Source organism: Anas acuta, chromosome 4 (genome assembly GCF_963932015.1).
Source record: "Anas acuta chromosome 4, bAnaAcu1.1, whole genome shotgun sequence".
In the NCBI taxonomy this organism is placed as follows: domain Eukaryota; kingdom Metazoa; phylum Chordata; class Aves; order Anseriformes; family Anatidae; genus Anas; species Anas acuta.
This window is the reverse complement of record NC_088982.1, coordinates 69,373,011-69,385,175: the sequence shown is the minus strand read 5'-3', so window position 1 is coordinate 69,385,175 and position 12,165 is coordinate 69,373,011. Positions and strand designations below refer to the sequence as shown.

The following is a 12,165-nucleotide window of genomic DNA, read 5'->3' as shown; positions in this document are numbered from 1 at the left end:
CTGATTGCACTGTCTCTTGGCTTATAAAGTACATCATGCATATTTTTTCATGCTGCATCTTACTCATGCATCTTCATCTGGGTAGAGTTTGGGTGCTTGCTTCCCCGTTCAAGAAAGAAAAATTCTGCCACCCTAAATCAGCTAAAACCAAACCAAAACAAAAAACGGCCACTTGTTGACTTCCTTGATTTGCAGCAAATGAACTAGCAAAGAACACAGCTTCTGACAGACAGACTGGTTTCAGTAAGTGAAGGCAGGCTTGTCCGTGCAGAGGTGTTACAGAACAATTGCTGTAGCTGACTCATTGTGCATCGGTGCAGAACCTGATTGATTTTTAAACCAAATCATTGGATTTTCAGTTACTGACAGTTTTTGGAAAGGTAGTTACTGTCCTACTGGTAAGTGCCTGTCATTTCTAGAATACATTCTTAGTATGCTTCTGGTTGTCACTCGAGCTAGTAAAATAACCCTACATAAATTCATGAGAGGCTCCATCTCCCACTGATACGAATGATGTGTTCCAGGGTCATTTTTAAATATGGTGTTGCTTAAAAAATGAAATGAAATTAAAAGCTGCAAGGGGCTAAGAATGCTCATTTGCTATCCTAGGTTGATACCCATTAAAGCACATATACTTTTCTGTGTGTCTTAGGAGCACTTCAAGGGCTGAGCTTGGCTGCCAGCTTTAAGAGTTTATTCAATCCTCACTGGAGAGCTATCACTGGCTTCAGATAATCACTCAGAGAGTAGTAGATAGGGAACATTACTAGAGCAAGAGGAGATTCAGCAGGAGTAGCTTGAGATAAGGTACCCAAAGAAGGCCACGTTCAGCATATCTGCTGTTAATAACACCGTTACGGACCCTTTGCATATGCATTTGGCTGGGACCGCCTGGATTCTGGCATTGAAGGGAGTTTTCTGTATCCCTTTGGTTACTGGCCACGGCGTCTTGAAGGCTGCGTGAGCAGTAATGCATCTGTCATGTGGCTGCTGGTCCTGCCACAACCCCAGCCCACCCACATCCGTGCATTAGTTTTTTCAATTGGGAGGCTACTGTCAGGGGTTCCTGTTGTAGTTAATGGAGACAGATGCTTTCAGAGTATTCAAAGACTCAGAAACGACCTAGATATGTGGAGTCTAGTGCATCTCCTCTTTCCTACGCTATCCTTCTTCATTATTATTATTAATGCCTTCCATATTCATTATAATGAAGAACATTTGGCAAAGGTGAGGAATGTATACATACGTTTTTGGCAACTTCTGAGCTTCTGTTCATTGTTTCATAGCTTTCTCAAACCTCTGTGCATTATATTATTAGAAGTCACAAAGGAAAAGATACTTTAAGATAATTATTAAATCTTTTTACAAGAAATACGGGTACATTGATTATCTTCTAAGACTGCAGTTGTTGGAGAGGATCAAAAATCTTCCCGCTGATTGTGGTAGTTGATTTTGTGATAGTTACTGGTGACTCTGAGGCCTCAGATTAAGGCTGTACTGGTCAAGAAACTTTGAGAAAGCTGCATAAGTACAGATTTACCTCTAGATTTTAGGGCGCCCATCATCAGGAGGAATTCTGCATAGCAACAAAGCAAGAGGTTGCCAGAAGGTACTGCATTGTGTTGGCCTTGTACAATTTTTAAACATTCATCCCCACATTTCAGTTTTTAGTGTCTCTTACTGCCTTAATTAGGGCTTGCTGTAATGCTCTTTGTGCCACAACAACAACAAAAAGATTTTAGAGAGGATCTCGAGAGTCAGGCAATTTATTTGTAAATTATTGCCAGTACTTAATATTGCAGTGTCTGGCTGTCATGTCAGTGTCATGCATGTATGTGCATGCTTTTTGGCTGAGTGAACAATTTTAACTAGCTGTCTAAAGACGCAGGCTATTATCTCTTGAACATTTTTAAACGATTAGGTTTCACAGCGACGAGATAACCACCAGAGAATCCAAAGCTATTGAAAAAAAAACAACGCGGTGTCTCTTCCAACTTTCTTCAAAGTACATGTGCTGCTGCTGAAAGGATGCAGATGATGGAAAGAAACAAAGGAAATATGCAAGGGAGAGGGGGGTTTGGAAGACTACAAAAATCAAGAGCAGATGTACATTGGTGTGCTTGTTAACAAATCCGATAAGTAACGTATCAGTGAAGCACGTGTAAAGTATCAGCATGTGGGATACTGTAGATATACGTTAAGAAATATACCTGATGCAAACGAATCTGATGGGAAAGTTATTTTCGTATTGGAAAAAGGCAGAGCATTGTACCTGGAAGGCAAAGGTGATCTTTGAGAAATAACAGCACTTCAGGAGAACGAAAAGCTGTGCAACCTTCTGTTGGCCCTGTCAGTTTTCTTGAATGCTTTATCACTGCTTTTGTGACGAGGCCTCCTCGTGGAAACAAAACCTTTTAAAGGAACCTGCTGGGCTATCTTGGCCATCTCATTGCCAACGCAGAGACGTTTGTTACAAGTAATATTTTTTTTGTGGGCAATTGATAAAAATCTTGAATGCTGTGGCACTATTCCTTTTGAAGACACAATTGTACGTGTAAAATAAAAACCTTCTGATTTCTGTAAGGGAAGATTTCCCAACTGCAATTAGCCCTGCTTCGGTGTTGTGTTATTTACATCATTACCTTGGCATTGTAAGGCTTTTCTTTTTTTTGCCTTTGACAATGTTTAAACTCCGTTAAGCATTTTGCTAGCCCTTCTCCCCGACCTGTCTCGGGCAGAAAGCACGGTGGTTACTTGGCAACTCTGCTGGAGGAGAGAGCGCAGCTAGTGCCGGAGTTAACTTGGCACTGAATCAGAAATTGCAGTTCTTCACTAAACACAAAGACGTCGAGACCTTTCACTGCTTTTATTTCCTAAACGCAGGATGGGTGCTCTGAAAAAACGATGGGGAAATTAGTTAACTCGTTTGTGAAAATCACTTTGAGGTTGTTTACCTAAAAACATGTAGTTCATCCTAGGCTAATATTTCTGCCGTGCTCAACTGTTTTCTTCTGACGGACATTTTTTCAATTACTGAACAATTATGCAGCAGTACTTGCAGCAGGTTGTGTAATGTATTTGAGTGATTCTGAACTACAGGTCATACCGTTTAATGTTGTTAACTTTGCCTAAGGCCTTAACTCAGCTCCCAACATATAGGCTTTTAAAGTGCCATTTGAGATGCCAGAAGGATCTGACATCCACTCAGTTCTGACAGGTCTGACATGAGATGAGTGATCTAGGCTCATCTTTAACAGAAGGAGGCCAAGGAGATCCCCCAGGGGATCTCAGGTGGCACCAGGTGCTTATATTTGACCCTGAGAAGGTTAGAAGAGCTGTCTCTGTTCCTAGCTGAAGGAAGGAGGCTTCTCACCTGCCTATTTTTCACCACCTGTGTGTCCAGCCATAGGTACCAAGGTAAAATGCTTAAAGCTAAACAGTACGAATGCCCCTTGTCTGCTGCATTAGTGTTTCATTTCATTCTAATGTGATTTCAGCATCCGATATCTCAGTTTACAAGCATTGGAAAAGAGGTATAATGTCATTTGGGATATCTGCACATCTTCACTTTACAAAACATTGGCTTCTAAAACTCATTTACAAGAGCAAGTACCAAAATTACATTAAAATGTGTGTGGCTGTTTAGGAATAATAAAATAAGGTTCTTGCTCTGGTTTGTGATTATAGACTATAAAACTTACTGGTGGCTTAGTCTGCTAGCATCTGAGTACAGCTTTAGAAAGAGAAGCTTAGGGACTGGGTAACGAGCAACTAAACTTGGAAATTAATGTTTAAGAGAGTTGGGTTTTCCTCAGTTACCAGTTTCATAATCAAAGGAACCCATCCCACTTTTTTATCTCTTCAACAAGCAACCATGTGGCCCGTAGTCATAAAATCCTCAAGCAATTCCTCCTCCTTCAGGGCCTTTGAGGTCTCCTGTAGCTACTTAGGCATCGGATTAATGTGGACTTCAGAATGAAGAAGAGGTGAAACACCCAAACCTTTTCTGAGCCAACAGAGAAAGAACAGAGCTATGACTAGAAGAAAGCAAGGGGTCAGAAAACCTCAGAGAAACTGCTGTTATACGAGAGAAGGATTTTTTTCTTTCCCAAGCTAACACTTGCTTCTTCTGACTACAAAGCATCATGCTAGTTACTTAATAAAAATTTTTTTGTCTACATTATACGTATAAAGATTTAAAATTACAAATTCATAAAAGCTTTTGTGACACTGGTGTCTAACCTACCTTATTTTATTCTCTTAAGAGTAGAGTAATTTTAGAAGATGTCCTTCTTTGTTATTACACTGCTCTATTGTACAGTGTTATTTTCCTTCAAGTGGCTCTTGAAGTCGTTGGAGGACCTGTACAGGTCATCTGCAGAGGGGAAAAGTTTCTGAAATACTGTTGTTGGAACTTGCTTTAGTAAGACATACAGGTAGATAAATTAATAAGATGGTGTGAAGATTCTTTTTTTATAGTAATCTCAAAATAAATTATCTTCCTTCAAAATAAACCAACCAACCAAATAAAAGCCCTAAAACCATTTAATCTGATTTTTGTCAACTGTTCTGTTTACAGATCGGTCCTTTTTAGAGGCTAGTTAATTAAAACAAACAAAAAAATCTTATAAAATTGAATTATTCAACTTTCACATAATTTAGAAATAAACTTGATGATAAATTGAAGAAATAGTGGAAAGGAAAAAAAACCTCTACCTACTCACTAAGATGATGAAGTTGAAGTTTTATTCCTAAATGAATCTTCACATCCATTAAATAGTCCTTTTTGTGTGGTTTTGATTCATTTTTGCTATAAAGCCACAAGCTATTTATTTTTATTATGCAATTGTGTCACTGTAATGGAAGGAGAATGATTTTTGATCTGCCCTAGGTAATTTCAGCCAAAAAATGATGGAAATATTAAGAGCATTGATACTAGTTCTCTCATTTTTGCTAATACCAGTATTAAACCATTTTTACTGAAAAGCAGAACGGCTGCCAAAAGAGATTGAATGGGCAAGAGTCAAATGTGGTTTATTTAAATGAAGGGTGTTTGGCAAAAGTTCATGTAAATGTTAGCAAATCAGCCACAAAATGGAAGACCTTTAGCAAGCTATTGAATTTTTGCACTAACCGACAATGTAGTGCAGTACAAAAAAAAAAAAAAAAGCTTATTGTCGAATTGAAACACTCTTTAGTCAATGGAAAGAGATGAATAATTAAATTGATTGTTCACCCCCTTCAGTCAGTGCTGTGATACATGGCATCTCCTATAGTGTTTGGCACATTGCAGTCATACAACTTCATTGCCCGTACTGGTTGTTAACTGCGTTCCTCCTAGGTGAGGCACAAGTGCAAAGGCAGGTGGAAAGGGGAAAACAAGGCATGCTGTATCTTCTAATCTGTATCTTTGATGTGGTATGTTTCTGACATACTTTTAATTCTTGCTGTTTCGTTTATGATGGTGTTGTCATGCGTGCTTCTTCTTTGAGTCATTTTTCTTTGACTAAAGCCGAGGAGGATCGTTCCCAGGGTCACGGGTTCCTAGTTTTCATTTGGATGGCTTAATTCAGAGCTTCAAAAGGCAAATCAAAGCCTATTTACATAAAGTTACATATGTGTTGTCCAACACATGCAGCAAGTTGTCTTCAGCATAGCCAGTATTTGATGACAGCTTGTCTACAGCTACAGAACTAGAATCGTGACGGGATCAGGTCATTAACAGCAGAACACAGTGAAGTAATTTTTATGTGAGGGTAAGCACCTGAATGGGAATTATGTTATTTTCACAGCTATATGTAGATTCTAGTAGTGAGTTGACCAGCAAACTTGATTTTAAGTCCATTGAGCCGTCTTTTAAACTGAAAACCCACTTCTTTTTTTCCAGTAATAAAAATGTAAGGCACTAGCACCTTTTACAGGGGATGTAACCTTCAGATGTATTGGCTTACTCCCATGTTGATCAAAAATCTTGTCTGCAGTCCTGTACCTATATTATTTAGGAACTTTTATTTGTGTTGGAGATAGTTACGAGTCCCTTTTGGTTTTAGATGGTCGTCTCAAAATTACCTTTCTCTCCATGAACAAAGAAATATTTTCTCTTCTGTTCATAAATGGCTCTGTTCAGATCCATACAGAACATTCATTCTGTGCATGTGCATAATTCTAGAAACTACTGACTTTTAAAAAGCACAATCTGTAAATTAAATTATACGCTAGTTATGTTAGAGATGCCATTACCGGCTTGAGTCTTCAACTGCATTATTAAGATTTTACAAGAAGATTATCAAGGTTTTTGTGAGAAGACAAAAAAAAAAATAAAAATAAAAATTTTGAAGGAGTGGAGAAGGAAAGGATAAGATTTACCGCTTTACTCTTTCCCAAGTGGGGGCAGATAGCCCATAAAGCAAACAACAGAAATCTAGCGCTCGGTGATTTTTATTGAAACCCCATATTATTGAAAGCTCTCCCTCAATATATTATTTTAAAGCCAACAAACAGACCTGTGATCCAAACACCTGTTGCACCCATCCCCATTCTGTGCTCTTCCAGGTGGTCTCAATACATGACCTGAAGTTTTAGTCATCTACAGCAATCTGATAATTACAGCTATTAAAAAATAATAATAATAATTTCAAAGTGCACAGAAGTCTAGAAATGCTGTGGAGCATGGTATTAGCATAATGTTGGGCAAACTTCATGCTTCAGAAAACGAGCTTTGATAAGGGCAGTTATCTAGGTTTATTGTAGACTTTGTTTTATGTCATCTGTTGCTTTTCATTGTTATTACTTTACCTCTTTCTAGCCAAATTGATGTTTCCTCTCTCTCTCTTGCTTGCACTCTTGGCCATATTAATAATACCCAAGCACTGTTCGTGCCTTTCCTCCTGCATCACACTTTCAGCTGCACTGGGCCTGGGTACCGCATGGTCTCTTCTGGAAACAATTAGCTGTTTTTTTACTCATGTCCTTTGTGACACTTTGTTTTTACTTTGTTCTGAGTATTGGATAGACAACTTCAGGTCAATCAGGTCCTGTTTCAGGTATGAACCTGAAGTCCATTATCACGAGTAAGCACTGAACTTGACAAGGTGCTTTAAAAAGCTCATCTGTAGCTATGGCACAAATACCTCTATTTCTGCCCGTTAACAGGTGTAGTCTTTTTTTTTTCCTTTTTCTGTTGACAAGACAAGGATTTGTCTTGTAGCATTTAAAATTCATATTATTATGTGTTTGTACGATAGGGGACGCAGTCTCATGTGCATAGAGCTTGAATAATGTGAGAAGAAAGTATCATGTGTTGTACGTTAACCATGAATGAGATATGTGGAAAACGTTCTCTGAAAGAGCAGCATTCAAAATCTGAATGATAAACATTTTCATTTATTATCTCCAGTGTGGTTGTGAGGAGCTCAGATAAGTGTGGTATGGAAGTCTGCCTGATTCCCTTGTGGTGGCAGATCCTAGAGCCGCTGTTCGCGTCTGTTCAAAGAGTTATTAATTCACTTAACAATGCAAATTAGTACAAGGGAAAGCTGACAACACTGCTTTCAGCTTGGAAATGACTTGTGACTTCTTTGAGGCTGTATCCTGTCGTAACTAGTGGTCAAGTGCTGCTGCTGGGTCAAGTGGTTGAAAGCCAGTTTTGGAGCCAGAAGGCTGTGAACACTACCAGTGCTACTGGTCTGGTAGTGAGTCGTACACGTTGCTGACATCTCTTTTGTTTCTTTTCCCCGTTTTAGCTGCAGTATTGAAATACGAAAACAACGTTATGAATATCAGACAGTTCAACTGCTCCCCGCATCCGTACTGGCTTCCAAATTTCATGGATGTGTTTACCTGGTCCTTGCCATTTGTGGGTGAGAAAGGTAGGTAAATTTGCCGTGTTCACAGAAGCTGCAGAATGGTTTGCAAGTCACTGTGCATGTGGCCCAGTGTATTTGAACTGACAAGAATAATTTGAAGACAGATCATTTGCTTTTGAGGACAAATTGGAAGAAACAGGCCATAGGGACAAGCAATTACCAATGGTTAATCACACTTGTCATGTTTTTGATTTCCACTTTTTCCAGGCTATGATATTGTTTCTGCAGTGGAAATAGATTTTTATGGCAGTGCAGGCCAGAGGTGAATTCACTGAATAAAATTCTTACTGCTTGTTACTTTATAAGCTTTGGGGAATTCCCATGGATGTTGTTCACTGCTTGAGGGACAGCACATCAGACTTCACTACATCATGGTTACAGCCATAGCTCGCTGACCTGCCTCGATAAGATGTTGATGGGTTGCTTTTTCATCAGTAAATACGGAGCTGGTGATGCTAAGACCCGCTCTGGTTTACTGTTCCTTGAGAGCAGAGGGATGTCTGGAAGGAAAATCTGCTTCTCAGCCCTGTCTCCACCCAGAGTGCATGGTGCCTCAGAAGACTCGCCCTAAAACATAGTTGATGTTTTATTGAAACATGATGCTCCTGATCTTGCCTGAAGACAACTTCATGCTATGAATGGCAAGCACATAAAAGGCATGAAAAAGACTTTAGTCGAACATATTAAATGAATACATAGTGCAAACTGCTTAAACCCCGAGTCATTTTATTCGGGGCCAGAGATGAGACTTGCTTTGATCCATCCATTTTAGTACGTTGCTGCAACAGCAATTACTGCCAGAGAACTATAATAAACTCATAAAAGCTGCTTGGAAAAACAGTTCTCTCTTAATAAGCAACTGGAAGTACAGCCAGCTATGGCTCTTACCTGCAGTCATGACCAGCTTTGTTTGCAGCTACTCTTTTGTACCAGGAAAGCTGCTGGTGACGTGCCTGAGGCCTCTGTGAACAGAACAGATAGACAATAAAGCGGGGATTAACAGAGAAGAGACAGCTGTTTCCACTAATGGAGACATTACATAATCCATGCTGATGCATGTTTCAGACTTGTGAGGCAGATAAAACGCTTTCATTTCGCTCGGCCATAAATTCAGTCAGGCCCTGTTCATAGGACAAGCCTCTTCTCAGACACAATGCAGTTCTGTAAGGTGCTCTGTAAGGTCATTTCCCATAGGCAACCTCCTCAGGTGAGGCTGCAGAATGGATAGCCAAGACTCAGCGAGATCCCAAGGCCATGAACACTCCTCCTTGGTCTTTTTTTTATTTTTTATCCTGTCTTAGTAGACTTTCTTACCATTTGCTTGGAAACTCTGAAGCCCCAAGAAGGGAAAGAGGAGGTAAAATTAGTGTTCTCCCTTTTTCTGCAAAACAAAACTCACTGGCCGTAAGAGTCAACATTCAACACAGCATTTTATTTTTCTTTTATAGATTTTTTTTTTATTCCTCAAAGGCCAGCCAAGGTAGAAAGCAGTTAGTAACACCGGTCAATTTTAGTGTCGAAAGTCTTTCCACTAATACTGTCAAAGGAAAATGTTAAATCTTGCACTAATTTAGGAAAATATGGCTTTGCCCTGCCCTTCTAATGTTTCAAACATCATAGGTGTCACAGAAGAGAATTTTAACAAACACTTTTGAGCCTGTGTAGCTAGTGCGAGTCTACACATGCCAGGTAACAGTTTTAATGGTGCTTACTACATGTAGATCTAGTGCAGTTGTTATCAATCTGCTAATGATTTCACATTTTACCTCATAACTTTGGCTTTTGATCTCTGAATTCCATTTATTTGGTTGTGATTTTTTTTTCCCTTGCTGTTCTCACTCTGTGTGCTCTCTGGTTAGTGTCACACTCTTGCCATTTCCAAATGGACTGGGGTTAGGGGTAGCCTGATGTTGACCTTTGCATGCCTGAGTTGCAAAGTTAGCAAGCTGAACATATTCTGAATTTACCAATAATGACATTTGTATCAGTGCCATTTGTCCTAGATTTCTAGGCATGCTGTCCCTTTATAGATACCTCAAAACCTTTAATATTTTTGAACTAAAACTACAGTGTCTAAAACTTCTGTAGAAATGAAAGCTTCTGGTCATCCTTCTTGCTGTGACTTTTTGATTTGGATTGATATTCCATTTGCTATGCAGGGAATTCAAACCCTACTGCAATGTAGCAGCAAGAGAAGAGCAGTCAATTCTAACGTGACTGAAAATCAAAAATTGGCAGAGGGGGAGAAAACAAAAGTTAGGTACTTGGCAGTTGCAAAAAGAGATTGTAAACACTTGTTTAGAAAAACGAATCATTTGTTGCAGTGATTGATATATTTGGAACAATTTCAATGTAAAATTATACAGACTGCCCTTTTAAAAACTACACAAGACAGTTCATGCTTATGTTACTACATGCATAAAATAAGGTCCATGTTTAAGAAGCGAGTGCCATTTGTGTACTGAATTTTCTTTAACATTACTACAGCTAGAGTTTGCTCTCTGACTGACCAGGGAAGCCTGACATCAACATCTTGCATTTTGTTTTCCATTTCAGTGACAGAGATGCTGGTAAATGTGCTGAACATCTGCTCAGATGATGAATTAGGGACGGAGGAAGATGGTTTTGATGGTAAGAGCCTCCTGCCCTTGGTTGAGATTGTTTGCCTTGAAACTACTTTAAAAGGTTTATTTACTAACCCTGGGATAATTTTCTGGGTCCCATTTAAGTTCTGTGCTGCTGAAAGCAACTGTTGTGCTAGACTCCAATGGATTTGCTTACTGCATGTGTTGGAAAGAATTAATGGAAATCTTGCCCTGTTCTAACCCTAGCTAAAAGTACAAATCTTTCCTTGGTCTCACTCCTTTGGTTTTAATTTTAAAAAATAAAATAAAAATTTCCCCTCCATGAAATCTCAGTTGTGATGTCATGAGGGGATACGGTGTTGATTTTATGCATAATACACCAGCAATTCCTATAGAAAATATCATATCAATGAAATTACCTTTTTTACGATAAAATCAGCTTCTTGCAGAGCTCATTCCAAAATGTAGATGCTGTAACTTTGGAAGAATTGTACTTGAAATATTTTGTTCGTCACAACTTTTAATGCATTTGTGTATTTAAAAGGCTTTAAGAATCAATTTAATCAATAAAAATCAACCTGTACAGATGCAGAGAATGTTCTGACCTGACATTTTTGCTACGAAGAAAGGAATGTTTACTTCTGTTATCACTTGGGCTGGAATTTATATGATAAATTGCCATGTTCCTGTTGGTTTGATGGTAACTTTATATCTTGCAATTTGGAATTTCTTGGAAGTGAATTTATTTCATTAGCCATTACTTACTCTTGCACAGCTTAACAGAAAATTGCAGTTCTCCAGAATATTCCTTTTCAATTGAGCAAAGCTGAAAAAAATCCCATGCATAGTTGCTGTTCTTACTATGGATGCTTTCAATATTAAAAATAAAAATAAAAATAAATAAAAATCTAGAGAACAGGAATTTATTTAGGTTTTAATATGGAAAAATAGGACTACCAAGCAACCACTAGAAATATCCTCAGGATGTCTGTAGGTAGAATGACAGAATGGGGAGAATGAAGAGCTATCAAGTAAGACAAATATTTAATGAAACCATAATTAATAATTAAAGTTCTCTCTCAGAGCCTTTATTCTTAATCTTTGGAAGAGGAAGTTAAATCATGGATTTTGACATGTTTCCTTTATGATGGGAAAGAAGGATACGGATTATAGCACTTTGCATTTACTCTGAGAAGCCAATTGGATTCCCCTGTTCTGCAGCCGCCACAGTGTGGACGTGAACAATTATCTTGCAGGACTTGGGACAAAGACTGGATTTACTGAAACCAGTAATCAGTGCAAAGAAGAAAACACCTGTTTGAATATTGTGCCTGATTTTTTTTTCTCATGAAATTTAAATAAGTAGCTACTGTGTAATTAAAGCAGTGTGTGAAACAGCACAGAGGCATACAATGAGTAAAAACTGTGTCAAATTAAATACAGTAGCAGGCAAACCACGTGCTTCAAATCCTTGGCTCCAGAAAGCACTTAAGCACAGGCTGAAATTTCACTGAATTCATTGCCAAAGCAAAGGTTTTATGGGCAGGATTTTTAAATCAGTTCAGCATTGGCCTAATCTTTTCTCTCGAAGTTGTACTACAAACGTCCATCGACACTAAACAGAGCACAGGTAGGCCAGTGGCTGCAGTCCTTTCTGAAATGTTACTGCCTCTTCGTTCCTGTGCCTAGGTTTCTAGCAGGTTTTCAACCCCATG

The 12,165-nt window shown here is 38.7% G+C and overlaps 1 protein-coding gene across 7 annotated transcripts in view; it reads left to right on the top strand.

Annotated features, from left to right (window-relative positions):
* PPP3CA (protein phosphatase 3 catalytic subunit alpha) overlaps window positions 1-12,165 on the top strand; it is a 190,338-nt gene that overhangs the window by 159,117 nt on the left and 19,056 nt on the right. For all 7 annotated transcript variants that reach the window (XM_068681840.1, XM_068681839.1, XM_068681836.1 and 4 more), the window contains exons 9-10: window positions 7,743-7,868; window positions 10,422-10,496. In XM_068681840.1, coding sequence (XP_068537941.1) covers window positions 7,743-7,868; window positions 10,422-10,496 — 201 coding nt within the window. The remainder of the gene's footprint in view (window positions 1-7,742; window positions 7,869-10,421; window positions 10,497-12,165) is intronic.